The 27744-nt window shown below is 37.5% G+C and overlaps 1 protein-coding gene and 1 long non-coding RNA gene across 6 annotated transcripts in view; one reads left to right on the top strand and one right to left on the bottom strand.

Annotated features, from left to right (window-relative positions):
* Nucleotides 1-27744, bottom strand: part of KDM4C (lysine demethylase 4C) — a 284404-nt gene that overhangs the window by 234661 nt on the left and 21999 nt on the right. For 4 of the 5 annotated variants that reach the window (XM_035309601.1, XM_035309602.1, XM_035309604.1 and 1 more), the window contains 3 exons: nt 25690-25865; nt 23081-23195; nt 11867-12060 (listed from right to left, as the gene is read on the bottom strand). In XM_035309601.1, coding sequence (XP_035165492.1) covers nt 11867-12060; nt 23081-23195; nt 25690-25865 — 485 coding nt within the window. Of the gene's footprint in view, nt 1-11866; nt 12061-23080; nt 23196-25689; nt 25866-27744 lie in introns of those variants that run through there. The other variant, XM_035309603.1, reaches the window with a different exon arrangement.
* LOC118155937 lies at nt 6643-26062 on the top strand. Its single transcript, XR_004746069.1, has 3 exons — nt 6643-6946; nt 13905-13911; nt 26051-26062. It is a non-coding gene; the product is annotated as an uncharacterized LOC118155937 (long non-coding RNA).

The raw sequence follows: 27744 nt of genomic DNA, 5'->3' as shown, positions 1-27744 counted from the left end.
GGAAGTCTTGATTCTGTTCCCTGGTCTTAGCACTTACCATTTGAATTAGTGACCAGCTAATGGAAATTAAAGAAACTTTCTAGCAGAACACATTAGAATCTAAGATTACTCATCTATACAAAGACATCTTCCCTATTCTGTGTTCCTCCTTTGCTCCCATGTAACTCGTGACATGGGACAGTGAAGAACGTATTTCCTTAACCTAAAACTATTAAGGAATAGTCTTAGGAGGTACAGGATTGATATGCAACCAGAAAATAAAAAGAGAATTGAAATAACATTCTTACCTTTTTGTTGGATTTTTGGTTGCAATCAGTAAACCCAATTGTTTGCAATCAGTAAACCCAATTTATGTCGGGAGACTAACTCAATTTATGTTCTTTAAAGAAGTGAGCAATTCAACTACTCTGCTGTGATGACTTAGGAAAACTTAAGGAAGATATTTTCAAATCTTCATTCCTACAGTTCTTAGAGGATTAAACCATAAAATTTCAAATATTCCCCCACACACACACTTTTTTAGACTTGCCTGCTAGCTAGACTGGTCAGTTTCCCACTCAACTTGTTCACCATTTGTACTGCCTTACGAAGAACCTAGTTCCACCCGTCCACAGTACTCAGAGCCTAAGCACTGAATTCAGAGTTCTGAACTGCTTTCTAGGACGAGCAGACGGGAAGCTGAGCGTGGTATCACAGCTCCCAGTTTTCATAGAACAGACACCCTATTCAGCTGCAGTTTCTTCTCAATTTATAACAACAAACACACTATTTAAGCAAACCTAGTACTTGATTCATGTTTTTTTCCTCAGGATCTACCATGTAGCATGGTAAGTGGGTTCTGCTACCCCAAAGCAGCACGTCATCATCAAATTGGGCAAATTGATCAACTGTAACTTGTATAAATTCAGGAAAAAAAAAAAAAAAAAAGACGAGAATTGTCGCATTTGAAGCTACCAAGCGTTCCTCTAAAGATGGGATTGAAACAAAACACTTCCAGCTCAAAGCTACTAAGTCCTTCAACAGTAATGTAACAAGCATTTACACATTTTTAAGACCAATATCTCTATATGATCAGGGAAGAAATACTTGTCTGTTTTGTTATTCCATTCTCTGAAAAGTTCTCTATAATCTGAGAAAAGTCTCCAAGCAGCCAGAAAACATGCTACAGAGCAATCTGAATTTCTGTAACGCCACAGTAGTTGTAAATCACCTAAACTATATTAATAAAATTAAACAAATGCTATTATATGCAATTAAAATGCCATTATAATAAGAATGTTGATTGTTAATATTCTATTGTAAATCAATGTTACTTTTTAAATATTAATTGAATCCAAGAAATTATTTAGCATTCCAGTTACCCTGTTACATTTGGTTAACAATGTCTTGTTTTTAAGACAGTAACATAAGAATATTTATTCAAAAAAAGAAATGTAATGTTATACTACACTTCATTGATGTTACACATAACTGCACTTCCTGAAGCAAAATTTAACATATTATATTAAAAAACATCCTGCATAATCTACTATTGTAGCTAAAAACAAATACAGTGATGCTATCTTTCTGCAAATGAAGCCTGGCTGAACAGAGAATTGTGGCTTGAGCTTAGAAGAAAAGAGAGTTTATAATCTTTGGAAAAGTGGGCAGGCCACTAGGGAGAACTATAAGGATATCGCGAGGCTGTGCAGGGACAAAATTAGAAAAGCCAAAGCTCATCTGGAGCTCAATCTGGCTACTGCCGTTAAAGATAACAAAAAATGTTTTTATAAATACGTCAGCACAAAAAGGAGGACTAAGGAGAATCTCCATCCTTTACTGGATGTGGGGGGAAACTTAGTTACAAGAGATGAGGAAAAGGCGGAGGTGCTCAATGCCTTCTTTGCCTCAGTCTTTAGCGGCAATACCGGTTGTTCTCTGCATACCCAGTACCCTGAACTGGTGGAAGGGGATGGGGAGAGAGATGTGGCCCTCACTATCCATGAAGAAATGGTTGGTGACCTGGTACGGCACTTGGATGTGCACAAGTCGATGGGGCCGGATAGGATCCACCCAAGGGTACTGAGAGAACTGGCAGAGGAGCTGGCCAAGCCGCTTACCATCATTTATCAACAGTCCTGGCTATCGGGGGAGGTCCCACTTGACTGGCGGCTAGCAAATGTGACGCCCATCTACAAGAAGGGCCGGAGGACTGACCCGGGAAACTACAGGCCTGTTAGTTTGACCTCAGTGCCAGGGAAGCTCATGGAGCAGATTATCTCGAGAGTCATCACGCAGCACTTGCCGGGCAAGCAGGCGATCAGGCCCAGTCAGCATGGGTTTATGAAGGGCAGGTCCTGCTTGACGAACCTGATCTCCTTCTATGACAAAGTGTCGCGCTGGGTGGACGAGGGAAAGGCTGTGGATGTGGTCTACCTTGACTTCAGCAAGGCTTTTGACACCGTCTCCCACAGCATTCTCCTCAAGAAACTGGCTGCTCTTGGCTTGGACTGGCGTACACTTCGTTGCATTAAAAACTGGCTGGATGGCCGGGCCCAAAGAGTCGTGGTAAATGGAGTCAAATCCAGTTGGAGGCCGGTCACTAGTGGAGTCCCCCAGGGCTCGGTGCTGGGGCCGGTCCTCTTCAATATCTTCATTGATGATCTGGATGAGGGCATTGAGTGCACCCTCAGTAAGTTTGCAGACGACACCAAGTTAGGTGCGTGTGTCGATCTGCTCGAGGGTTGGAAGGCTCTGCAGGAGGATCTGGATAGGCTGGACTGATGGGCTGAGGCCAACTGCATGAAGTTCAACAAGGCCAAGTGCCGGGTCCTGCACCTGGGGCACAACAACCCCAAGCAGCGCTACAGGCTGGGAGATGAATGGTTGGAGAGCTGCCAGGCAGAGAAGGACCTGGGAGTACTGGTTGACAGTTGGCTGAATATGAGCCAGCAGTGTGCTCAGGTGGCCAAGAAGGCCAACAGCATCCTGACTTGTATAAGAAACAGTGTGGCCAGCAGGGCTAGGGAGGTGATCGTCCCCCTGTACTCGGCTCTGGTGAGGCCGCACCTCAAGTACTGTGTTCAGTTTTGGGCCCCTCACTACAAGAAGGACATCGAGGTGCTCGAGCGAGTCCAGAGAAGGGCTACGAAGCTGGTGAGGGGCCTGGAGAACAAGGCTTACGAGGAGCGGCTGAGGGAGCTGGGCTTGTTCAGCCTGGAGAAAAGGAGGCTCAGGGGTGACCTTATCGCTCTCTACAGGTACCTCAAGGGAGGCTGTAGCGAGGTGGGGGTTGGTCTGTTCTCCCACGTGCCTGGTGACAGGACGAGGGGGAATGGGGGAGCGCCAGGGGAGTTTTAGGTTGGGAGTTAGGAAGAACTTCTTTACCGAAAGGGTTGTTAGACACTGGAACGGGCTGCCCAGGGAAGTGGTGGAGTCACCATCCCTGGAGGTCTTGAAAAGACGTTTAGATGTAGAGCTTAGGGATATGGTTTAGTGGGGACTGTTAGTGTTAGGTCAGAGGTTGGACTTGATGATCTTGAGGTCTCTTCCAACCTAGAAATTCTGTGATTCTGTAATCTTCTGTCTGTATCAGAATTAGGCCTTTCAGTTTTTCCTTAATTTCCTGTATATACACAATGTTTATATATTTATATATATATCTCCAAGATGATACATATCCATCTATTCTGTCTTTAATTAAACCAATGTAGCCATGCTATTTTGCTATGACCAATATCCACGTCAGTTGCATTTAAAATTTAAAAAAAATCAGAAGCCAATATACTTAGTAATGCAGTTTTAAGCTGTATTGCTGCAGAACTTCAGAAGTTTTCAGTCTAACACATACGAACTATTAAAACCTTAAGCATTCTGCACCCATCACCATATACTCTGTTTCTAGAAGAAGCTTCTATCTCCAGCTTTGTTCCAACATGAAAATCCTGGCTTAAGGATATGTTCAAGACAGAAATTAAAATTTAAGTCCTCACCCAGGAAAACTGTGTTAGAAAGAGGAAAAAGGACACTTTATCTTTATTGGCTGCAAAGAATGCCAAAACTCACAAATACCTGTACTTGTTCTGTGACTTGCATAGCTGGCACTCTATTACAAGCAAGGATACGCTGGTACAATGAGTCACACATTTTTAATTTAGCCTGTTTTCACAGAAAGTGAATTTTGCTTTCATAGAAAGAAAAGCAGTGGAGCTAAATGGTACTATAGACAAGAACACAAAGATCTCTGAAATATAAGTTGTTTTTCTTTTTTCCAAGGAACCCTTATCATTCTCAAGATAGAAAAGGAAGGTTGTAATAGCCTCTGAGAACAATGACTACAAGATGACAAGCCCCTAGTTTAAAATAACAGAAAACAAGGCCTATACTTGTCATTATATATATATATATGTATATATATATATATATATATATATATGTCAGGTTAGCTAGCAAAGCTTATTTCCTCTGAGCCCATACTGCATGGATCAGCACAGAACTCTATAAACTGTCAGTCATACACTGACTTCCACACTTGACTTGTATGCCTTTGATGTCCACGACAGAAGTAAAAAAAGACACCAAATAAAATGTTATTTGCCCACAATATTGATAAGGTAAAACAGCCCATGAAGTTAAATCAAAACAGATGTTTTTTTGCACTGCAAACCATTTAAAGTTATTAATAATTTCATAACCTCAACATTTTAATAAAGCTGTAAGAAATTTAAAGCTAAGTATGAATGTAAAAATCACTAAGTCATCAAACCATCACAGTAAAAAGTATTAAAGAACAAAAAAACTATGTAGTTAGAGCACAACATCACCAGAACAATCAATACAAGAACAAAAACGTATTCAGATTTCTGAAAATTTATGGTGGTCTTCTTATCGTGCCTCAGAAAGTACTTAAACAAATGCACACCACATGAATAACTCTGTTCTAGGCAGCAGAGCCAGAGCAGTTACATTTTGTAGTTCAGAATCATTACCACAATACTGTTTCCAGATTTATAGTTCTACTGAAGAAGCTACACTCAGTTCGTTCCATCAGTAAAATCACCAAAACCCACATATCAGCAGACAAGGTAGCTCGGGAGATGGGTTATTACCTTTTGAAATTTTCATTCTCTAACATATACACTGCATAGTTAAAAAATAAATGGTCACAAATATTGTATGCTGATAGCATATGCAAAACGAACTTGTAACCGTATTCCAATACCTAAATAGCCTTTACCAACTGCCTGGCCTTGGGCAAAAATAATAACTCAAGAAAGAACTGCTTGTCAGAGAGAAAAACACAGCTTATTCTCAACTTTCCAATTGAGAGCTGAAGGTTATTTACCAGGTATGGGTAATACTACAACTGTTAAAGTCTCTGTTGCTGTACTTGTTTATGAAGTGGGGTAAGGCAGGTCCTTCTTTTCTCTAATTCTGCATTTCCAGGGGCTTTGTATTTCTAAGAATGAAGATCAAGAAAATTAGTATCACAGAGTCTATCACAGAATCACAGAACAGTTGACACTGGGAGGGGACCTCTGGTCCAAGCCCCCTGCTCAAGCAGGGACACGCAGAGCAGGTTGCCCAAGACCATGCCCAGGTGGCTTCTGAAGATCTCCACGTAGGGAGACTCTAAGACGTCCCCTGGCAACCTATGCTGGTGGCTCAGTCACCCTCACAGTACCGAAGTGCTACCTCATGTTCAGAGGGAACCTCCTGTGCTCCAGGTTGTGCCCATTCCCTCATGTCCTGGTACTGGCACCACTGTAAAGAGAAAGCCTGGCTCTGTTCTCTTCACACCCTCCTTCAGGTGTTTATACATATTGATGGGATTCCCCTGAGCCTCCTCTTCTCCAGGCTGAACAGCACCAGCTCTCTCAGCCTCTCCTTATAGAGGTACTCCAGTTCCTTCTCCATCTTCAAGGCCCTCCATTGGACTCTCCTCCAGTATGCCCAGGTCTCTCTTGTACTGACAGCCTGGCACTGGACACAATACTCCAGGTGTGGCCTCATCAGTGCTGAGCAGAGAGGAAAGATAAACTTCTTCACCTGCTGGCAACACTTTGCCTAATCCAGCCCAGAATAGCATTTGCCTTCATAGCAGCAAGGGCAACCTGCTGATTCACATTCAATTTCTTGTCCGCTAGGATCCCCAAAGACCTTTTCTGCCAAGCTGCCTTCCAGGCGGGTGACACCCAGCATATGCTGGTGGCTCGGGTTGTTCCTCCCTATGAAAAGGGCTTTACACTTCTCTTTGTTAAATTTCATGAGGTTCCTGCCAGTCCACTTCTCCAGATTCCTCTGGGTGACCGAACAGTCCTCTGGTGTTATCAGAGGCTCTTCCCGGTTTTGTGTCACCCTTAGATAGCAGTAGATAGAAGCTATGAAGAAATACCAGCACAAATGGCTGTCCCACTTCATGGAGAACATCATAGCTTCCGAACGTTTGCTCCACAGAATAACACTGCTGACAAATCATTATTCCGTTTGATTATAGCTACCTTTTTACAGTCAGAATCCCTATGCTGTTTATAGCTATTTCTGTGGCTCCTGAGCTTTTGTTATAAAATTATTCTCTGATAATTTTTACCAAAAATAAAAATGTGGCTAATCCTCTACTAATTTGAACGTAACCATCCTTCCACCTCTCAGAGAAGTGCTACAAGTGGGGCCTCACACACGCAGAGCAGAGAGGCACGGTCCCCTCCCTCCACCTGCTGCCCACCCCTCTGTTGATGCAGCCCAGGATGCAGTTGGCCTTCTGGGCTGCAAGCACACACTGCTGGCTCGCATCGAGCTTTTCATCCACCAGAACCCCCAAGCCCTTCTCTGCAGGGCTGCTCTCAGTGAGTTCTTCTCCCAGTCTGTACTCAGGTCTGGGATTGCCCTGACCCAGGTGCAGCACCTTGAACTTGGCCTTTTTGAACCTCATCAGGTTCACGTGAGCCCACTTCTTAAGCTTGTCCAGGTCCCTTTGGATGGCATCCCTTCCTTCTGTTGTATCAATGGCACCCAGCACAAGAAGGATGTGGACCCGTTAGAGTGGGTCCAGGGGAGGGCCACAAAGATGATCAGAGGGCTGGAGCACCTCTCCTACGAAGAAAGGCTGAGAGAGCTGGGGCTGTTCAGCCTACGGAAGAGAAGGCTCCAGGGTGACCTCACTATGGCCTTCCAGTACTTAAAGGGGACTTATAAAAAAGATGAAGAGCAACTCTTTGCTCAATCAGACAATGACAGGACAAGGGGGAATGGTTTTAAACTAAAAGAGGGGAGATTTCTCTGGAAGTGTTCAAGGCCATGCTGGATGGGGCTTTGGGCAACCTGGTCTGATGGGAGGTGTCCCTGCCCATGGCAGGAGGGTTGGAATGAGGTGCTCTTTAAGGTAGCTTCCAACCTGAGCCATTCTGATTCTATGATCTTTCTGTCTCTCAGAGATGGTTTTTATAGATTACTCCCACTTTTCACATTAAAATACTTGCACATCACTAAAATTTTCTGTTCCGAGACATGCAACATAACCAGGAAACACGTCAGTTATGTCAATGGTAAGCATAACCTGTACAAAGTCATCAACACTCTTCCACTCATGCTGTACTCTGAACCACCTGGCCCAAGTTTTACCAGTCTTGACCAGTTACCTGCTCATCTCAGTGAAAATCCTATGAATGATACTCCTGAAGATTCTGTTGCAAACTGAGTCTTTTAACCCTTCTACTTCACTGCTGTATCTGCTCTTAAATCACGCAGTGTGAGCAGTCTATGCTTTTCCTTCTATACCCTTGTCTATGATTTTGTCTGTAATATTAATGTCAGAACACCACCCATTTTATCCCACGATACTTGTAACCTCATCACTGTTTCCTTTGCTACAGGCATTCAAAATCATGTTTGGATGCCTTATACAGCCAATATCATGGCTCATCTTTCCTCATTTTCCACTTCATAAAGGCAGATGAACAGATATTGGTATATTTTCTACACTAGTTAATCCATAAAAACAGGTTATAGCTACGGCAATCAATAAAGATGCTCATGAAAGAATTTTAGGCATCTTGAGAAGATAGGTGTTTCCAACATCCTGTATCCACTGAAATCCCCCAGAAAAAAATCCTAAACTTAATCCACCTGCTTAATTTTGAATGTCACCACAGATGCTCACTACTTTTCTTATAGTAATGCTACTTCATCTGATTTTGGCTAAGCACTCTCAGCACTCTCTCCAATAATCCACTCCTTTTCTTGACATAATCCCAAAGATGGAACCATTTTCCCTTTCTTTTGCAGGTATTCATCTTTATTTTATGACTGACCATCCCTGGAAGACTTTCTGTGATATATGAAATGCATTACTAAGCCTTTTCTTTTAAAAATTGTCTCTTGTCATTTCTAGTCTGTTCAGGAGAGCAGGGAACTGAAGACCAGATGGAATGTCACAGAAAATATCACAGGTCAATATATAATATTTGCTAGTGTAGAAAGATCTCCATCGTTAGATGTAAAAGGTGAACACAATGAGCACAGCTCATTTGGGACCACACAGCTTTAAAAAACAAAGCACTAAATGTGTTCTTCACTTACTCTTACCCCCTCTCCTCCTTCTCCCTCTTCCCCCCACAGAAGAAGAAATTAATCCAATTTTAACATTTGAAATATCCTCAGTGCCATGAAAATAAATGCTTTGGTTGTGTTCAATAAATACTTTCACATATGTATTATTAACATTCTTCAAGAACATTTACATCATTTTAACCCTTAAAAAGGTTAAAAAAAATAAAGATCCTGTCCACACCACTAATCTTGGTAGGAGTCAGGTAAGCAACCCAAAGAATAAACATTCCTTTCAGACACTTAATACACCCAGAAATACCTTCCATAATGCAAATACCTTATTCAGATTTCTTTGTATTTATAAATTTATAATGTAAATTAACGCATTATCTATATTTTTTACCCATAGATCTAGTACAGTAACCAATAGCCTAACATTTTTACTATTAACTGAAATCTGTTTTAGGCAAGGCAATAATTCCAAAGAGTGGTTCAATACTTGAACAACGTATCAAAATTCCTCAAACTATTAAATAAAACAAGAAAATCTTTAATCAAGGCCTACAACCCTGAAATAATAATTACAATAGAAGAAAATGAATATATTTAGCAACAAATGGCAAAGCAGATAAACTTTTAATGCTAAAAAGCAGTTCAACAACAAATTGAATTAATAAATCATCCATTATGCCAATGGTTCTTCTTGGTAATAGGACTTCTTTCACAAGAAATAGTGGTGTCAAATGTTGTAGCACCTTCAAGATTTCTTTCCCCTCACAAAAAAAAAATGCAAAGGAAAAGTTGCAGTAAAAATTCTGCTTGCAATTCAGCAAGCAATCACAACAAACTATTTGTCTTTTCCAAAACTCTTTTCTCACTATACCTCTCTCTTCTCCCCTTATATTGTTCCATTTCAAGGTCTCTAAATTTCATCAAGTCCTTTCTTCTCCCATTATTTTCTGTCCTTGACACCTCACCTTTTTGCAAGCAAAAAGTAATTTATAAAGCAAGCATATGAATTGCAAAAATATATACATGCATAGACACGAAAACAACCATAATCCTGATTTTGCAAAGTTATCTGACACATTTTCTTGTTTCAAATGAGGCAGTCAGTGGAGTAATCAGTACAAATAACATAAACCTATAAACTTGTTTGCATACCTCTTGGTGGTGAAAGTGCACAGAGAATAAGAAGAAATGAAGTTTCACCTACGCCTAACTATTAGAGAAAGCTCCAAATGCATAGACATCACCCCTGTCAGACTTAGCTACTGCCTGCACATTCTCATCTGGGCTTTCAGATGGAAGTGGTTCTTTTCTCACAATTTAGAGAAAACACACTATTGTGCTTCGTAATAAAGTATTTCTCAGTTCTCCGTAAGACCAATTTGGCTGTCTTGCAGAACTACATGTATAACCAGTTAGGTTAAAACCAAGTGTTACTACCATACATGCCAGGATATCTGGTTTCACTACGGAAGCACTTGTTAACTCAGCTTAAATTTTAAAAGAACATTCAAGATCTTCGCTATCTGTATCCTAATCTACAAAACCCCCTCCACCTTTATGAAGTAAAATATCATGTTAGCACATGGTACATTTTGCTGATGCAGCATTAGCACAAACTACTGTGCCATTCCTCTAGTAAATCCCCAGCAGCCATACAACAATAAATAAATCTTTAACTGATTGAAGTTTTCATTCAACCTTTTTTTTTTTAGTGTTGTATTTTGTAATAATATGGGCCAATTTAGTTCAGAAAAGGAAGTCAGTATCCACTACTACTTCTTCAAAATTATTAAACTAGTATCTGTAAACAAGAAAAGCAGTTACCATAGTTTCAACTCACACCTCCTTCAAAATAGGAGAAGACAGCAAAGTTTTCTTAGTTCCTAATGAGTTTATATACTTCAAGATGTAACAAAATGTCCCGACTACTTGGAATTTTGCAATGTGCAGTAAGGTTTTCTGTAAATAGTACTTTTACAATTCTAAAGAATCTAAAACAATTTTTAATGCAATCACGTTGATCTAGGAAAAGTTGTCTTTTCATCTTAGAACATTGTGGAATTACCCATCTTTTCATCAATTTTTAGTACAGCTCTATTCTTCTAGCTGATAAGACTTAGTATGCCCAAATCTATCAAAATAGCAATTTCCAACAAAATATATATATATAATTAAACAATGCAAAACACAGAAACGCATTACTCCAATAGGTGTTGTTTACCTACTCTGTCTGACCCACTGTACAAGAAAAGCAGGTAAAGATGAAGAAGTGGCCTAAGAACCAGCAGCTGACCAATTTACCACCTTCCGTACAGGGATCAGAATGGCACTGTTTTCTAATTTACAGTTTAAATAAGAATCACAGAATCACGGAATCATCTAGGTTGGAAGAGACCTCCAAGATCATCTAGTCCAACCTCTGACCTAACACTAAACAAGTCCTCCACTAAACCATATCACTTGGCTCTAAATCTTAGTAGATCTTTTTTTTTGTATAGATATGAAAGTAACAAATAATGTCATAAGGAAATACCAGCTACAAAATTTTCCATCTACTTTGGATGACTAGAAGCTGACAGAATCCTGCTGAGCAGAGTGCATCTTCCATGTATCTTTCTAATGACTTTATGTTCTTTGTACAGGTATTTTGAGGAGAGAAAAAAAACTTACTATCTGTAGGAAGACATTTCTCTCATGTGCTTTAATATATATATGTACCATGATGAACATGTGCAATATCTGATTGATGGAGAGACAACAAAGTAAAAGGCTGTTCAATTAAAAATCTAATAATGTGGAAAGGATAGCAGAAGCTTCCAATATAGAAAGTAACTTCAGTGCTGAATCTCCTCTGCTACTGGACACGTGTAACAGTAGAGAATGCAGCCCTGATGCAAAAAAAAAAAAAAAAAAAGGCAATTAAATACATGTTTAATAGAAAAACCTGGAAGCATTCCCAAAGGACGAGTCACGTGTCGACCTAAATTAAACCAAAGAAACTGATTTCAAAGGGGCCTTAAAAGAGTTCTCTCAAATAGTCTTGAAGATGCCAACTCTAATTAAGCTTCTCAAATTGAATCATTACAGCCTTTTTCTGTTGAACTCAAATAAGCCCTATATACTTATTAGCCTTTTCCTTTAAAACAGAATACATTAATTGTGATGTTCTTTATGTCACAGACCTCACATATTTCCCTGCCTTTTCAGCTGAGAATGTTATTTTGGCTTTTGAGTAAATCTCATTGCTGCAAAGCAACTGCACCCCAACTGTTTGGTTTACTCAGATGAACAAATAGACAAATGATACTTGATAAAAATTTTAACTTGCCAGGACTTTGGCTCCCCAAAATGTAGATAATTAATACTGTAGAGATCCATGTCTTCAGTGTGCCACGCGAATGTTGTTTTCCACATGCCAAAATATAGATACGGGGTATTCACACCCTCAATAGAAATTCCACATTCTTCTCCTACAACATCCAATATTGTATTAAGGTGGGCGATATTCCATTCTTCAATACCCTGAAAAAGATAAATAACAAATGGATTAATAAATAAAATAACGCAACTTTATATAATAGTCTCACTCAAAAGATACGTCTGATCTAGTCCTTCAAAAGATTGTAGATTAACACAAATTTGTAAGCACTTCAACGGACAGATGAAGTTTCCGCACAAAAATTTTCTTGACTTTAGTAGAATTTAGATCGGGTATTAGATATGAGATGTTTGAAGCAGACAACAGGGAGGTACATATCAGCTCGTATGAGCTTAATACTAAATACATCAAACAAAATGGATCAAAATACCACAGAACAGAAATAAGAGCCATAAACAAGGATCTCTGGTAAGTTGATAGCTAGATGTCACTAAATTTCACTACGCATATCTATGCTTCTTGCTTCTTAAAAAATAATACTAAATATTAAAAATGTTTTTATAATGCCATTTTCCTGTGCAAGTTTACCATTTTTCTGAACAATATAAAATCTAAAGCTATGATTTCAGACATATTTCTAACCATAATGATATGATGCACAACAGAGCACCATAGAAGAAATCTACTGATTTCATGGGATTTCAACTGTTTTCCTTCCATTTTTTGCCCATAAAATTTGTGTATTAAAAGCCATTAGTGTAGTTTTTTGTTGTATTTCAGATTCACAAAGTGCAATTCTAATTTCAGGTAATGCTGTATATAAAAGTCAGTGTAACCGAAATTAAAACTACAAAACCGAACTAGACTTCACCATAACAGCAATTGCTAGCACTTCCAATTAAGACATTAAGCAGTGGCTCAAGCAGCCAGCAAAACATGTAATACAACGAAAACTATCATGAACTCAGTTCAGGCAAGTTTGTTTATTGGTAAGAAAGACAGCACCAAAACATGCTCTTAAGTATCACCAGCTCTCCAACTCCCATCACTGATACTCTGCACAGTTCTGATAATCTTACTCAAATTTGGGGAACAGTTTGATGGTAGACTGCAGTTCTGATGCAGCTAAGTAAGACTAAGAAACACGTTGACATTCAACAATTGTGCAGCTGGTGAAGAAAGCAAGTTAAAGCGAGAAAGAATCAACATTCAATATTCTTAGTTTTCACTTTCTCGCTTTTTGAGCAAGAAATAATGAAGCATGCTATGTGTTCAGCAACCAGAGTTCATATAAAAGATAGCAACTTCTGTATGAAGTTCAACCATCTCTTTGAGCAACCATTTTTGACTGCCTGCAATGACAATTTCACTTAAGAAAAGCTACCCTTAAGGCATCTGGGAATTTTACAAAGGAGTTGTATTTACAGAATGAGTTCATTCTAGATAGTAAATTTATATATGCATGTATTTTTAATGAAAGCTTTAGCTTTGATGCACTCACGTGACATAAAACCACTTGAAAAAATACATATACATGTATTTATGATAAGCAGTATCAAAGAAGATAATTAAACACAAATATGTATCCAAGTAGTAGATGCTGGTAAAATTTGCACCCTTCAAATCTAAAACTCAGTCATCAGCAAGGTATTAAAGCTGTGAAATACAAAGTTAATTTGATGGAACAATTTTAACTAATTAGTTAATTCTTCAAATTAATTTATGTATTTGATTTTTAAAATAAAATTAATCTGTGTTCACCAATTGTGCAGTCAATTTGGAGAAACAAAATAATATGGCAAAATACGATCAATGACTTAACTGTGGAGGCACAGACATATACAATGTTAGAACACAGTAATAAATACCAGATTAAAAAAAAAAATCAATTGTTAATCTAGGCAGTATCCTCTTTTTGAAAGTGGACAAAATCAGACAAGAAACAGTGTAAGCAAAGAACAGCCCTCCAACCTCCAGCAATATGCAGACTGGAAGTTCCACCAGATTTGTTATTCTTCTGCTTAACTGTACCCAGTAGACTTTTTACCACTTACCCATTCATTTGTCCAGTCACCTTTTTTAATCCATGTAACCTTTTAGCAGCCATAACATTCTGAAATCTTACTCTTCTCTTATTAAGAACTAAATGATAGTTAAAAACATAGATTAAGAACGAACTATCTCCCCCCCCCCCGCCCCCAACACATCTCTTTTTTCCATTCCTGTGATTAGTAACAACTAATCACCAAACTGCTAGTGGTTTGTCCATGAAACAAAAGCAAATCCTCCCATGGATAAGAAGATTGCTTCAAAATACCAAACATATACAATCTACAAGCTCTATAACCAAGACACAATCTATTTCCATTTCCTAAAAACCACCCACTCTGGACAAACTATAGAAGCTTCAGCATAAGAGGAAAGTTCACTCAAAATGGGTAACACTCTAAAATCAGAGTGATTTATTTGATTTCTTTCTAGATTCCTGGACCTTGAAAAAAAAAAAAAAAAAAAATTTTTATCTTTATGCATAGATTACTGCAAATTAATACAAACTACTATTAAAGATGTTACTTTACCTCACAGATATACCTCTTTCTGGTACTCCAAAGCACTAAGTAAAATGTTTATGTGAATTTTTAAGTAAAATATTAACTCAAACTTTTGCAATACTTATGTCACTGTTTGCAGATTTTACAATTTCAATACCAACTAAAAACATCATATGACCTGTAAAAAAGTAGTTTAACAAGTCAACACATAACAATACTTCTCAAAATTAAAGTCTACCTTAGCAGCATATTCCTAATAATCATTACTAGATCATCAGTACAAATAATCCTTAATCTAAAAGCATACCTAGGAGTTTCTTAAAAATACCCCCAAAAATTAATCTAATCAATGTTTCAAATATTTATTCTGCTACTAGCCTACATCTGGATATCATTTTACAACAATTTCAAGGAAAATGTAGAGAATATTTCTAATATCCGTAAGTTTTAAAGAAAATTTGCCATCTTTGATAACTGTACCACAGAATCCAACATCAGGAAAAAAAAAAAAGCTTAAAAACAATAAATTTTTTCTCTATTTACTGCAACAAAGAAACACAAGCTTGAAACATCTTTGCTGGAGCACGTCATACTTACGTTGCAATTCTTTGGAGAAATATATCAAGTGACAGGCAACAGCTTATATAAGAGACCACTAATCCAAACTTTACAAACTTTTTAGATGATGTAAACTTATTGTAAATTACTGTCAAGAGTTTTTATGGCTGTTTTAACAGCATCTGAAACAGCTTGTAATGGAATATGGAGATAAAAGGGGACACCTCAAAAGCAGTTCTCACAAATATCCAAACAGTTTGTAAAGAGATGATCCATCCTTTTCTCAAAGACAAAAAAAATACAGCTTTCAGTACCTTGGTAAAAAGTGAAATTCACTGTTTTTAAAACAAACAGTGACAACCTTTTTGCAGATAAAAATAGGCCTCCAAGCAAAATTATATTCCATTCATTTTCCGTTTTCAAAGTAATTATGATACTGACATGATACCATTCTACACACTTTCCTTAAACAAATCAGCTGTCTGAGGAATTCTATTCCTATGAACATGATTTCTGTGTATGTATATGTTAATAAACACAATCCTTTTTCACTGTTTAGTTTTTCCTTTGATTATCTCATGGATTAATTACAGTATTAACCTGGCAAACAATACATCTCTTGTACAACTAGTACTAAAAGCCCCTATGACTGAAAATAAAAGCTCAAATAAGAGTTAAATATATATATATAATATATTAATTAAGAGAGCATGAAAGAGAGTAGGAGAAACATGCAGAAAAAATGTGTTTGGTCACCCACTCCTCCCTTTGTGCACCCAACACTCACACAAATAAATATACCAAAAATCCTACCATGCTTTTATTGCTTCTTTGAAGTGCATTAGATACAGACAGGAAAACACTATGATCAGAATTTCTGCACCATAAACAGAAGTATACAAATAATCTTCCTCATTTTATCTGATTTTTCTCTTCTCAGTATCTTTTCAGACATGAGTCCTGCTTTGCAGCACCCCTTTGAAAGGTGAGCACAAAACCAGAAGCAAGTAGAATCTCTTTTGAAATAGGCACTAAAAGAACATGTGTAAGTGAAGGAACATTCGTATTAACCTAAACTATGAAGAGATTATATACAGAAAGGACATTTCACAAGCACGTGCTAAAACACAGAACTTTCTACATTTTAAAAGAGTTAAATCACATTGCGACTTCTCTTAAAGTCAATGCAGTGTGTACATACAGGATTCTACTGTGAGATAAGAGTTCTGCATATCTGGCCACAATGCAACCAAGGCAATTAGCCACAATCAGGATCATGGTTTTGAGTCACACTGAATTAGGCATGTTTCATGCTCAGCCAAGCTTATTCTCATTCTCTGCCGTATCTTGCAGACACTTCTACTCAGTGACTTTTTTTTCAACCTAAAATAAATTGTGACCAGAGAGCACTCATCCAGTCTCCATGCCCATCATCACTCATTACCAGAAGTTCATTCCAATTCATATATTATTGTACTTAATTCATATATAAATATAATTATCTTCCTTGTATTTTTATTGTTCAGTCACTGTTACTGTAAGAGTTCATGTCTCCTCATCAGGCTACCCAGTAACTTTCAGTAAACACTAGTATAAAGAATGCCATACAAGTCACACACATAAAGCAGACAGTTCGCATGAGAATCTGTAGGGCTAAGGATGGAAACTGCACGACCTCTTTGAGCAACCTCAGTCACCCTCACGATAAAGAATTGTTTCCTGATGTTCAGAGGGAACCTCCTGCATTTTAGTTTGTGCCCACTGCCTCTTGTACCACACTGTGCATCACTGAAAAGAGCCTAGCCCTTTCTCCTTTGCACCCTTCCTTCAGGTTTTAAACCCACTAATGAGATCCCACCAAGCAGTCACTTCTCCAGAATGAACAGTCCCAGCTATCTCAGCCTTTCCTCATTTGCTCCAGTTCCTTCACCTGTGGTCCTTCACTGGACTCTCTTTATAATGTCCACTTATCTCTTATCTTGAGAAGCCCAGAACTGGACATGGTGCTCCATGTGTTTTTAAAACAAACAGTTCCTTCACCAGCGAGGAATAAAGGAGAAGAATCACCTCCCTCAAGAAACCTGCTGGCATCACTCCTCCTAATGGTATGCCCAGGACACCATTCACCTTCTTTCTTGTAAGGGCACATGGATGTTTTACGCTCAGCTTAGTCCACCAGCACCCCTCAGGGCCTTCTAAGCTGATCAGCCCCCAGGATGTATCCCATGTGCCTGGGGTTGTTCCTTCCCATGTGCAGGACTTTGCGTTTGCCCATGTTGAAGTGAATAAGGTTCCTGCCAGCCCACTTCTCCAGCCTGCCAAAGTCCATCTGGGTGGCGCTGTTAACTTCTGGTGTCAGCTACTCATCCCAGTTTTGTCTCATCAGCAAATCTGATGAGAGTTCACTCTGCCCCATAGTCTGGATCATTAACTAAACCTAGTATTAACCTCTGCCATTCACCTCTAGTTACTGGCCTCCAAGTAGACTTCAACCCTCTGATCATCACTCTCTAGGCCTGGCCAATCAGCCAGTTTTCAGTCTACCTTAATCTCCTCATCTACTCTACATTTCTTCAGTTTCTGGCAGGATCGTATGGCAGATAGGGTTGAAAGACCTACTGAAGTCAAGGTAGATGATTCACAGTCCTTTCCCTTCATCTACCAAGCCAGTCACTTCATCACAGAAAGTTACCAGGTTGGTCAAGCATGACTTGCCCCTGGTGAATCCATGCTGACTACTCATAATCACCTTCTTGTTCTTCCTGTGCATGGAAATGGTTTCCAGAATTAATAGCAGTTCTATTGCCTTCCCACAAATCAAGGTGAAGCTAAGTGACCTGTAATTCTCTAGGTCCCCATTCCTGCTCTTCCTGAAGATAGATGATAACTGCTTTCATCCAGTTCTCAGGCACCTCTCCCAACAACCATGAGCATTCAAATGTAAGCAAGTGGCATCACAACTACATCAGGCAGTTCTCTCAGCATTCATGGGTGCCTCCCATCAACACTCATGGACTCGTATTCTGCCCAGTTTGTTTGCTTTTTTTCTAACCTCTTTTCCACCAAGGATAATTCTTCTTCATTCCAGACTTTTTCCCTGATCTCTGAAAGTAGGTCCTACTAGTGAAGACTGAGGCAAAGAAGGCAGTCAGCCTTTTCAGTGTCCGTCATCACCAGAGTCTTCAAGCCATTCAGCAGCAGGCCTGTATTTCCCATTTTCCTTTTGCTACACATACTTCAGAAGTCATTCTTGCTGCCTTTCACATCTCTCACCAGATTCAGTTCCAGGTAGGCTTTGACTTTCCCAGCTGCATATCTGCATACGTGGACAGTGTCTCTGTGTTCCTCCCAGGTTAGCTGTCCTGTGCATCTACCTTCTATATACTTCGTGTTTATCTTTGTTTTCTGCCAGAAGCTTCTTGTTCATCCATGCAGATCACCTTGCATTTATTTTGCCTGACTTCCTGCTCACTGAGACAGACTACTCTTGACCTTGGAGTGGGATTAACATGAGCCAGCATTCATGGGCCCTCTTCCCTCCAGGGCCTTATCCCATAGGAGTCATCCAAGCAGATCCCTGAATAAGTCAAAGTCTGTTCTCATGAAAGCCAGGGTTGTGGTCCTGCCTTTTGTCTTGACACCTCCTCTTAAGATACTTAACTCCACCATCTCGTGTTCACGGCAGGCAAGGTTGTCTTAGACTTCCACATTTGCAACAAGCCCCTCCTTGTGAGTGTAAGCTGCAATCAACCTCTTATCATTGGCTGCTCTACCATTTTGGTCAGGAGGTTGTCGTCCATGCTCTCCAAGAACATCCTTGATTGCTTAAACCAAACCCTGTTGCTCCCCTGCAGCCTTAGGTTAAGTTACAACTCAGATGCAATCCCTAACTTATCTCTTGGTCAAATCTAGATTTGACAGCTAATGTTAAGGTTCTTCTTTAAAATCAAGTTAGTTACTCTTTGAAGGATACAGCTGGAAAATGGAGTACCTCTGATGCTAAAGTTACTTATGTTAGAGATACACCTACAACTCAATTTACCAAAAAAGACAAAAAAAAAACTTTTAACCTGCAAAATCAACTGAACCAGTCACTCTATATTACTAAACAGATGTGCTCCCCACACCTTAGGTACAGGAGAAGGCATGCATGGAAGTAATTATCTCATCAGGAAGAATAAAACTAAGGGAAAGAAAAGGAAAAGTTCTATCTTGTACACAGGAGATGACAGAATGGTAAGAAAGAGGCATGCCAATGTTTATATATGCTTTTTCCAAACCTTGGCTTTCTCTGCTGAATAGCAGATTTCTTTCACAGCACAGTGCTCAGATGTGTTTTATGATCTGTTAAAAACATCAAATCAGTCAATTTTCTTTGGAACTTCTCTTGAAATCAGGATTATTTTTTTCCCTAGCTGCTAGATGAGTCTTTGTAGGGGTTTCATAAAACTTCCCCTACTTGTCCGTGCAAAATTTCTCATAAAATACTTTCTAGAGAAAATACCCGAAGGAAACAAAAAGTTAATTTCAGCTCCTAATATCTCATAAAACAAGAACTAAATTCACAGCCTCAGTGATTAGTGGTATGATTTAAATAACTGGGCGTGGCATGGAAGTAAACATCCTGAGGACAGAGACCGTACAGAAAGAGTACATTAATCACTCTCCAGATTTATTCACAGTTAAAATTGCCAGATGAGTTAATAAACTTCTGATATCAAAACCAAGATAACTCTCCCCTTTCTTCATGACAGGAACAGTAGCTTTTTGCAACTGCTTCACAGTTTAGTCATTCACAGTCTAGGCAGGCTCAGGTTGGTATTAACTACTTACAAGCAAGAGAGCTCTCTTGAAATAACATCATAAAAAATATCACTTCTCAATTAAACTTCCAAACCAGCCATAACCGTTAGGAGTTCATAATCAATTCATTAATCATTTTAACAACTGAAGCTAGTAAGACTGGTGCTTTATTATTGACTTTATAAACCCTGTCAGAAATGTTAATTTTCACTCAAGTACAGATGACCTTATAGCAACAGAAGGACAGAACTTTGAACATCTAATAATGTTTATAAGCTTAACAGAAATAATGATCTTTATAACTTACTCGTTAGTGTAATTATTTTTCTTGAGTTACTCACATTCCCTTTCTCATACAAAACACTGAAATTAAATGTAAAGGTAATCAAAATGTCTATAGCATAGAATAATATTTCAAGCAAACAATCAACTAAAATATATTTTCTATAGAGTGTACAGAACACTCATTCTTTCAGGTTGTTTCTTTATTCTTAAAAAATTAATTGTTCAAAACTGAGAGATAACAGTAAATACATTATAAATAAATGAGAGACTAGAAAAATCCATATATCTCAAGTGTGAATTTTGAATCATTGACGATAGTTGTCAATTTTCAAAACATGTATTTATAACATCCTGTTATTGTTCCTGTTATTTTTTCCTTCGTTATAACAGGTTTTATAACTTCACCCCTTCCAAACTGTTCAGTATCTGTCATCCTCTAATCTAACAAAATCAAACAAAACAAAATCTATACACTCTCCAGCATAATGCTACTAAGATGCTGGATTCCACAAATCAGAATATTATTTCTTGAATTATCTAAATGGAAAAAATAAGGCTTCATCGTGCTTCTGTTACAGATCTGTCAATATAAAATTGAACATCCCCATGTGAAAAAAAAATACGTAAGTGGTAAACTTGTAAACTGAAGAATAAAATCTGGCAGCACAGCAGCATTTCCTCCCAGTTTTGCTGGCCCAATTATACATCCCACTTTCACTAACTTCCTGGTATTTTCTATTCGGAGTTCTGCTATATATTTATTATTCTGTATTAAATGCAATTTCTATAACATGCTGTTTTCTATAAAACACATTCTATAAATAGTAAGCATTTCTTTTTGTTTAGCACAAATAGGTTCTTTTGCCAAATTAACCCTGCCATCCTCTTTTTGCTGTACATTGCCCCAAATGTTAGCTAAGTATATTCATCCCTTCTCCCCAAATAATGACAATCCTGAAAGAAAATGATTGAACATGTAAAAACAATTTCTAATTCAAAACTCAATTGGAAGAAAAAAGAATTCTTCTCAGTACTATCATCAAGACCAAAAAAAAATATTAGTTGCCCAAGTGCACCATCTGGTGGCCAAAAATTAACTTTGGCAAAGGAGAAATGTTTTGATCTGGAATCTACAATTCTCTCCTCTACAGACTAGTACCAGGGGTTATTTCTTCCTTTCTTTCAGACCCTCACTGGGCTGCACACCCTAGCATAGCTTTCACATTAATTGTTCAGACTGTTCACTCTTTCCTCGATGTTTCGCTAGCCTTTCACTAACATTTCTCCTTTATGTTTATTTTTAAACAATACCCATTTACTCAAAACCAAAACATTATTCTGCTTTGGTTTTGTTTTCTATAATTCTACTTAGTGCTTTTTTATCCCCCACTTCCTGTAACCTTCTGTGCTTTCTTTGTCTCTTCTTCCTATGCATCCATTTGAGTTAGGATTGCTCAATGCTGTACTTCTCACTTCACCATTCAGGGTTTTCACCTCCCTACCTCAGCCCCCTAATCGAATGACAGTGCAGTTCCATGAGAAAGAATTCTCAGATTCTATTTTTGAGCAGTCAGCACTTCAAAGTCTAATATTACTGCATTCTCTTTTCTTTGGTCATGCTGCTCATTCAATACTAACCTTAAGATATTAAATACCAAAGAACACAATCAAAACAAAAGTGTACAATTGTAAAATGCTATCACAAAATGAATTATATGTCAACATCAAAAAGAAGGGAAAGAAGGAGGGAGGAAAGAAGGGAAGAAAGGAAAAAAACAGACAAGCTTGTATTTCTTGAAAGAAACACTCTTTTCCTGTGCCCCAATTTGGTGTCCACAAAAAACAATTGTCATCTGCATCTGAACTGTCTCTTCACTGAAACACCCCAAAACAGAATCTTGAGTTGTTTTCTTTATCGTTTTTATACACCTACTTTGACACACAATAAAATTGTGACTTGCTGCTGTCACTAAACAAAAGATCACTAGACATTTATTTGTCTTTAAAAAGTAAAAAAATAAAATAAAATAAAATAAATAAATTGCCTTAAACTATCTTGGCTGACTGTATTTATCTTTGGACAAAACAGTCTTCCAGTAATTTGTCTTCTGTGAAGAAATATGAAATATTAGTAGGGCCTCAGACCATCTGCCACAGGGAAATTCTACCTTTTTTTTAAATGATTGGAGAGGGGAGTTATATAGGACATGAAAGAACTGAAGAACTCTACAGAAGACAAGATCCTCTGGATAAAAGTTTGTCCTGTATTTTGTAAATCCTCAAAACTTGTTTGAAACACTAACATTTCCTCTATTCATCCCATTACTTAAATAATCCTATTTATCTAGTTCCTATTGCTGCTTATATAGCCAGTTTGATACCAATTAATCTTCTGTAATTCTAATAATAAGATGCATGTTACGTCCCTTTTTATCCATGGAGATCTTCACAAGTATCCAATAAAACTCATTTCCTTAGGAAGCTCCCTTTTTGTCTCTTAATTCAGAGGTATGCAGTAATCATAAGCTCATTTCACAGAAACCATAGACATTCCAACCATGTATAAAGTACAGTTATCATTTTTCTTCAATGAAAGAAATATTTCATCTTTTAATTTTAGAGTTACTTAAAATATCACTAAATTTCCATACAGGTACACTGTATGGAATGCATACTGAAATGTTAATAAATATATTAACAGGAAAGCATCTCAAAGCCCTAGAGAGTTTCAAGTGATGAAAGGGTAGTCTTATGACCAGGAAGAATATCAAAACACTACTGTCTAAGGATAGAAGTGTCTTTGCAGATGTACAGTTAATTTCAACCTTGCTTGGAGCCTTTAAAGTAAGTAACATAAAGATTCCAACAGGACAGATTCTCAGCCACAGAACAAAAATGTATCCTCTATGTATACTACCCGTTAAGAGGGGGCTAGAAGAGAAACTTCATAAAAAGCTATGCATACTTTATCATAAATGCTTCCATTGATATCTGCTCCATAAATTGGTGCCACAAAAGTCAAGTTCTTCCAGTATTTACGTTCCAGGTCTTCATAATCTATGTATCTTGGGGTGCAGTATCTGCAGAGGAAGAGGTAAGGTAAATGTTCAGCATAGTCTTTCAACAACCACCTTCACGATGGACTATGCTTTTTTGATCCTGCAAACTGAATTCTAAGAGATCACTATTTCAAATCCCCTTAAAGAGAGCAGTTACTAGTTGAATTCCTAGTTTCATAGTTCACCACAGAATGTAACTTCCTTATGTGGCAGCTGCAGTCATTGAAGTTAAACACCTACCCACACAGTATTTTCTTAAATTTCCAGCAGCTAAACAGAGCATGTCCTGATTGCCCTCAGGCTAAGACCCTTCTTTTTATTTCTCTTCTGCAAAAAACACATATGGAAGAGCCACTTCTTTGACAATTGAAAAGTATTTGCTATTTTTCTGCCTCAATACTGGCTCTCCAAAGTCAGAGGCAGGGCCTGCACAAGTCCCCTTGAAATAATTCTTATATACTAATTCCTCCAAGCAGCAGCTGTGCCAGACAAAAACATTACTTTGCTCTCTTCCTCCTCCCCTGGCAAAAGCTTTTAAGAGACGGGGCATTTCAAACAGTGGTATAAAAACTTCTCTCATGCAATGAAAACAAGATATTTAAGAAAGCAAACCTAACTAGTTAACAAAACATATCTTACAGTATCAGCAACAGAGTTGCTCTTGCAATCACTTCTCATGATATGGCTCCAGATATCAGCCGGTATTTCTGACTGGCTCTGAGTGAAATGGATACATAAACTAAGCATAACAAGTATCTCAATTATGCAATGCAGGTATGCCCATATTTCCCAGAAAACACAGTGGAGAAGCACCTTGGATAAATGGTGAATTGAGAATGCCTAAACAAATAAAAGATGCAATGCATTAGACTGGGCACACACAATTATTTTAAATGAAACTTCGTATTCAGATGTTCATGGCTCTTCCCCCTTTCCTAAAACAAAGGGATAGAATCACAATTCTCAGGAAAAATAGCTGTCCAACAGCTGTCCATAACAGAGAGGCTTTCTTCATTAAGGAGCAGAAGTCTTTTTGTAGGAAAATAGAGTCTCTCAGCTGCTTAACAGTTTAAGAAAAATAGCTTGTATTACAAGATCAGAGGTTATATGACTTTCTCAAGAGCAGTTACAAACATCCAGAAAGAGACACACAGCTAGTAATAGAGGTCCTCCCAAATGTTCTTAGTTTTAATTATGAAGTCATAAACTGCTTTCAGTAAAACAAGTATGAAAACTGAAATCAGATATGCTTCCAAAATATATTCAATTACAAGAAATAAAATAAACATAACTAACATCATGATACATAATAAGCCTTCGCAGGTATTATGCATTCTCAAACCCATTTCAGGAAATTAGTATTTCTCATTTTAACACAGGTTAATTAAATGCATATATATATATGAATATATAACATAGGAATAATTTTCTTCACATATAGAGGTTTTCTACTTCATTCTTCTCTCTAACAGTTAACGAACAAATAATTTTTAGAACGACAAAACACATTTCCATTCCTACTTACCAGTAAAAGAAAACTCCAAATGTGATAGCATCAGTTTTTCACAAGTAATGTATGGAAGAAACATACTGATCCTTTTTTTAATTCAAAACGGAGATCAGTTTTGCACTTTTACAAAGGCATAGATATTATGGAACATTTGATGAGAAGCCTCTTTAAGAGCTCTTCATATACCTGTTTTTCCTGCTCTTGGTTTCTCTCCGTATCTTTTAACTTCTTAAATTAACTTATAAGAGAAACCTTCCTTCAAACCAGTCCAGTGTTACACTGTTTTCTCTAATTCATTACATTCAAATACCTTTTATTTCTAAGACTCTTTGAGTTACCATGCAGAAACCACTTCCCATCAGGTTATGGGAAGTAATGAGGTAGAATTTATTCTTCCCATTCCCTCCTGGAATGCCCAACACTTTGAAGCTTTTTAGTATACTGCTTAGCCCTTCAGAGTACCCTTTTTTCCTTCCTTAATAGACATTTTGCCATAAGCAGAACAAGGAGGTTCGCTATGAGCAGCTGAATTCTCTTACGTTAGTAAAAAAAAAAAAAAAAAAAAAAAAGTTTAAAAATACCATGAGGTGTGGGGTTTTTTTTTCAGAGTTAAATGTTAAGTCATTCCAGTATCTAGGCCAAATAACTAAATATTACACATTAATAAAGATATTCAAAATAAAACTGAGATATAGGTCTGTATCATCATCATTATTTCCAATATATGCGTTTGTTGGAACAGACAGAAAAACAGGTAGAGAGCAAAAAGAAAACACCATGTCTCCGGTTTTTCAGAAGCTTTCTTGCTGCCATAGTACCAGCCACTTTCAGCAACAGAAATACGTAAATTTCATATTGTGGTATTCTTCCACAATTTAAAAGACAGAAAAATATCAAGTGAGTAAATAAATAAAAAACACTAGCAGCATATCACTCTTCAAAGAAATCACATTATAGGAACAAATAAACATTTTTCACTTTGTGCAAGGGTCGCCATATACATACTTGTCACTGTTGGCCAGCTGCTTGAACTCCTTCACTGTCATTGGCTTTTTCTGAATGTTATACTGTGTGAAGAGCCCTGACTGGCCAGTAACCATCTGCTGAATTGGAGCAGGAATTACCAAATCTTCAATATCATCATAATGTTTTCTTGGCTTCCACTCTTTTGGAGGGATAACCTAAAAATTCAAAATAAAAAAAATGTGAACGTCAACAGTTGCCAATTCAAAACATTCTGGAAAATTCAAATAAATGGTCAAATATGCCTACATGATGAACTTACTGCTTACCAGCTGTTTCACATAACTAAGTGACCATGTAAATGCTCCTAGATGAAACAAAAAGCAATTCAAAATAGCCATAGCATCACCTTCTGTTCCTCAGTTCACAAGCACCAACTCACTAATCCACAGCAATTCACTCATGTAACTGTGCAAACATACACATACATAATATAACGAGACAGCATCTTTAACAATCAGAAAGCCTTATAATGCACACGTATCACATGCTCTGATACAAAATTGTTATCCTCCATGTAAAAAAATAGATTCATACACACTTGACAGTCCTCTGTCCAAAAGTTGTTTGGTGTATACAGTATGAATAGTTTCATTTTTTACTGAAAAAAATTAAAATTCCAGCTATTTCAGATAACTGCTGTCAGTATAACTCACATAAAACTGCAGGGTGCAACTCTATTACAGTAGGAGTTTGGACTCATTAAGATATACTGGTTTTATATTAACATAATTTAAAGCTCATAATTAAATATTAAAGCTATGTGCAGATTAACCAATTGTAAAGTTAACACTTATTTTAGATATCAGAGAGCTGTTCAAAGTCTACAAAAACTCCTCAGTAGCTATTAGTGTTAAAATTAGAGCCATTAGAAATTTCAAAGCCTGTAGTCAACAGTAATGCTCTTTAACAGGCTGTGCATTTCTGAACGATCTGTTTCAGATTAAGTATAACCTGAAAACAAAAAAATCTCTAGCTTTGAAATCACAGGTTTTAAAACAAATCAACAGAGGGGCTTTGTTGTTGTTGTTTAATTTTTTATGACCTTTTTTAATTTTACTTGCCAAAAATTGTGAATGATGTATACTTTGCTCCGCTCATCATTAGAGATCATAATGACATCACTCACAGACAGTAAAAATCCTAAAAAAAATAATTTTAAAAATTAATTTTAAAAAAACATGTAGATCCTGAGATCACTTGTTACCTTTTGAAAACAAACACAAGTGTGCAGATTGTAATGCACATGTACTCAACAGTCCAACCCTCAGAGAAATCTGGTCAACACCAATATGCACTGGTAGCAAGTACATACTAAAGTAGGTATACCAAGCTAAAGAAAAATTATCAGGTAGTAATATACTTCCATACTTAGCATTTTACTTTAAACAAACTTTATCCAGTTTTTACATGGATGGAAATGCTTCCTTTCGTTCTCAGCTACCATATAACTTCACCTGTACAGGGACTCCAGAGCTTGTTTCAGTGTTTTTGGCTTTTAGAGAAAAAGTGTATCATCTTGTGATTCCTACTTAGTTCTTTCACACAAATCTTAAGTTATACTCCCATCAGCAAAATACAAAATGTTAGTTGGAAGCAAAGTACTCATGCATTCAGGATATATGCATATAAATCAAATATGTGCACAGAAATTTACATTTTCATGATTATTAAGCATGAACTTGTACGTTTGGCTCAACTAGATGAATACTGAAAAGCAAAATTTGCATTATCTTATTTAATTCAAGGTCAGTGTGTTTTAAGCAATGAAAACATTTTTGTGAATACTGGTTCAAAATATCCACTTTCAGCTGGAATACGTTTATTACTGTTGTAGTTAGGGTAGTCATTAGAAAAGTGAATTGTGTGAGCACCGATATGCTAAACATCATTTTAAATGAAAATAAGAGTCTCCAACCCAAAAAATTTACATTTTCTACCAAAGGTCAAGGCCAGAAGTATAGATATTAAAGCATCATGTCCAAAGTGACACACAATTGCACTCAGTACCAGGGTTGAAAATAATGACTAAGTCTC

The sequence above is a fragment of the Oxyura jamaicensis genome, chromosome Z (assembly GCF_011077185.1).
Source record: "Oxyura jamaicensis isolate SHBP4307 breed ruddy duck chromosome Z, BPBGC_Ojam_1.0, whole genome shotgun sequence".
Classification (NCBI taxonomy): domain Eukaryota; kingdom Metazoa; phylum Chordata; class Aves; order Anseriformes; family Anatidae; genus Oxyura; species Oxyura jamaicensis.
The sequence above is the reverse complement of the archived record's forward strand: the minus strand, read 5'-3'. Positions and strand labels throughout refer to the sequence as shown.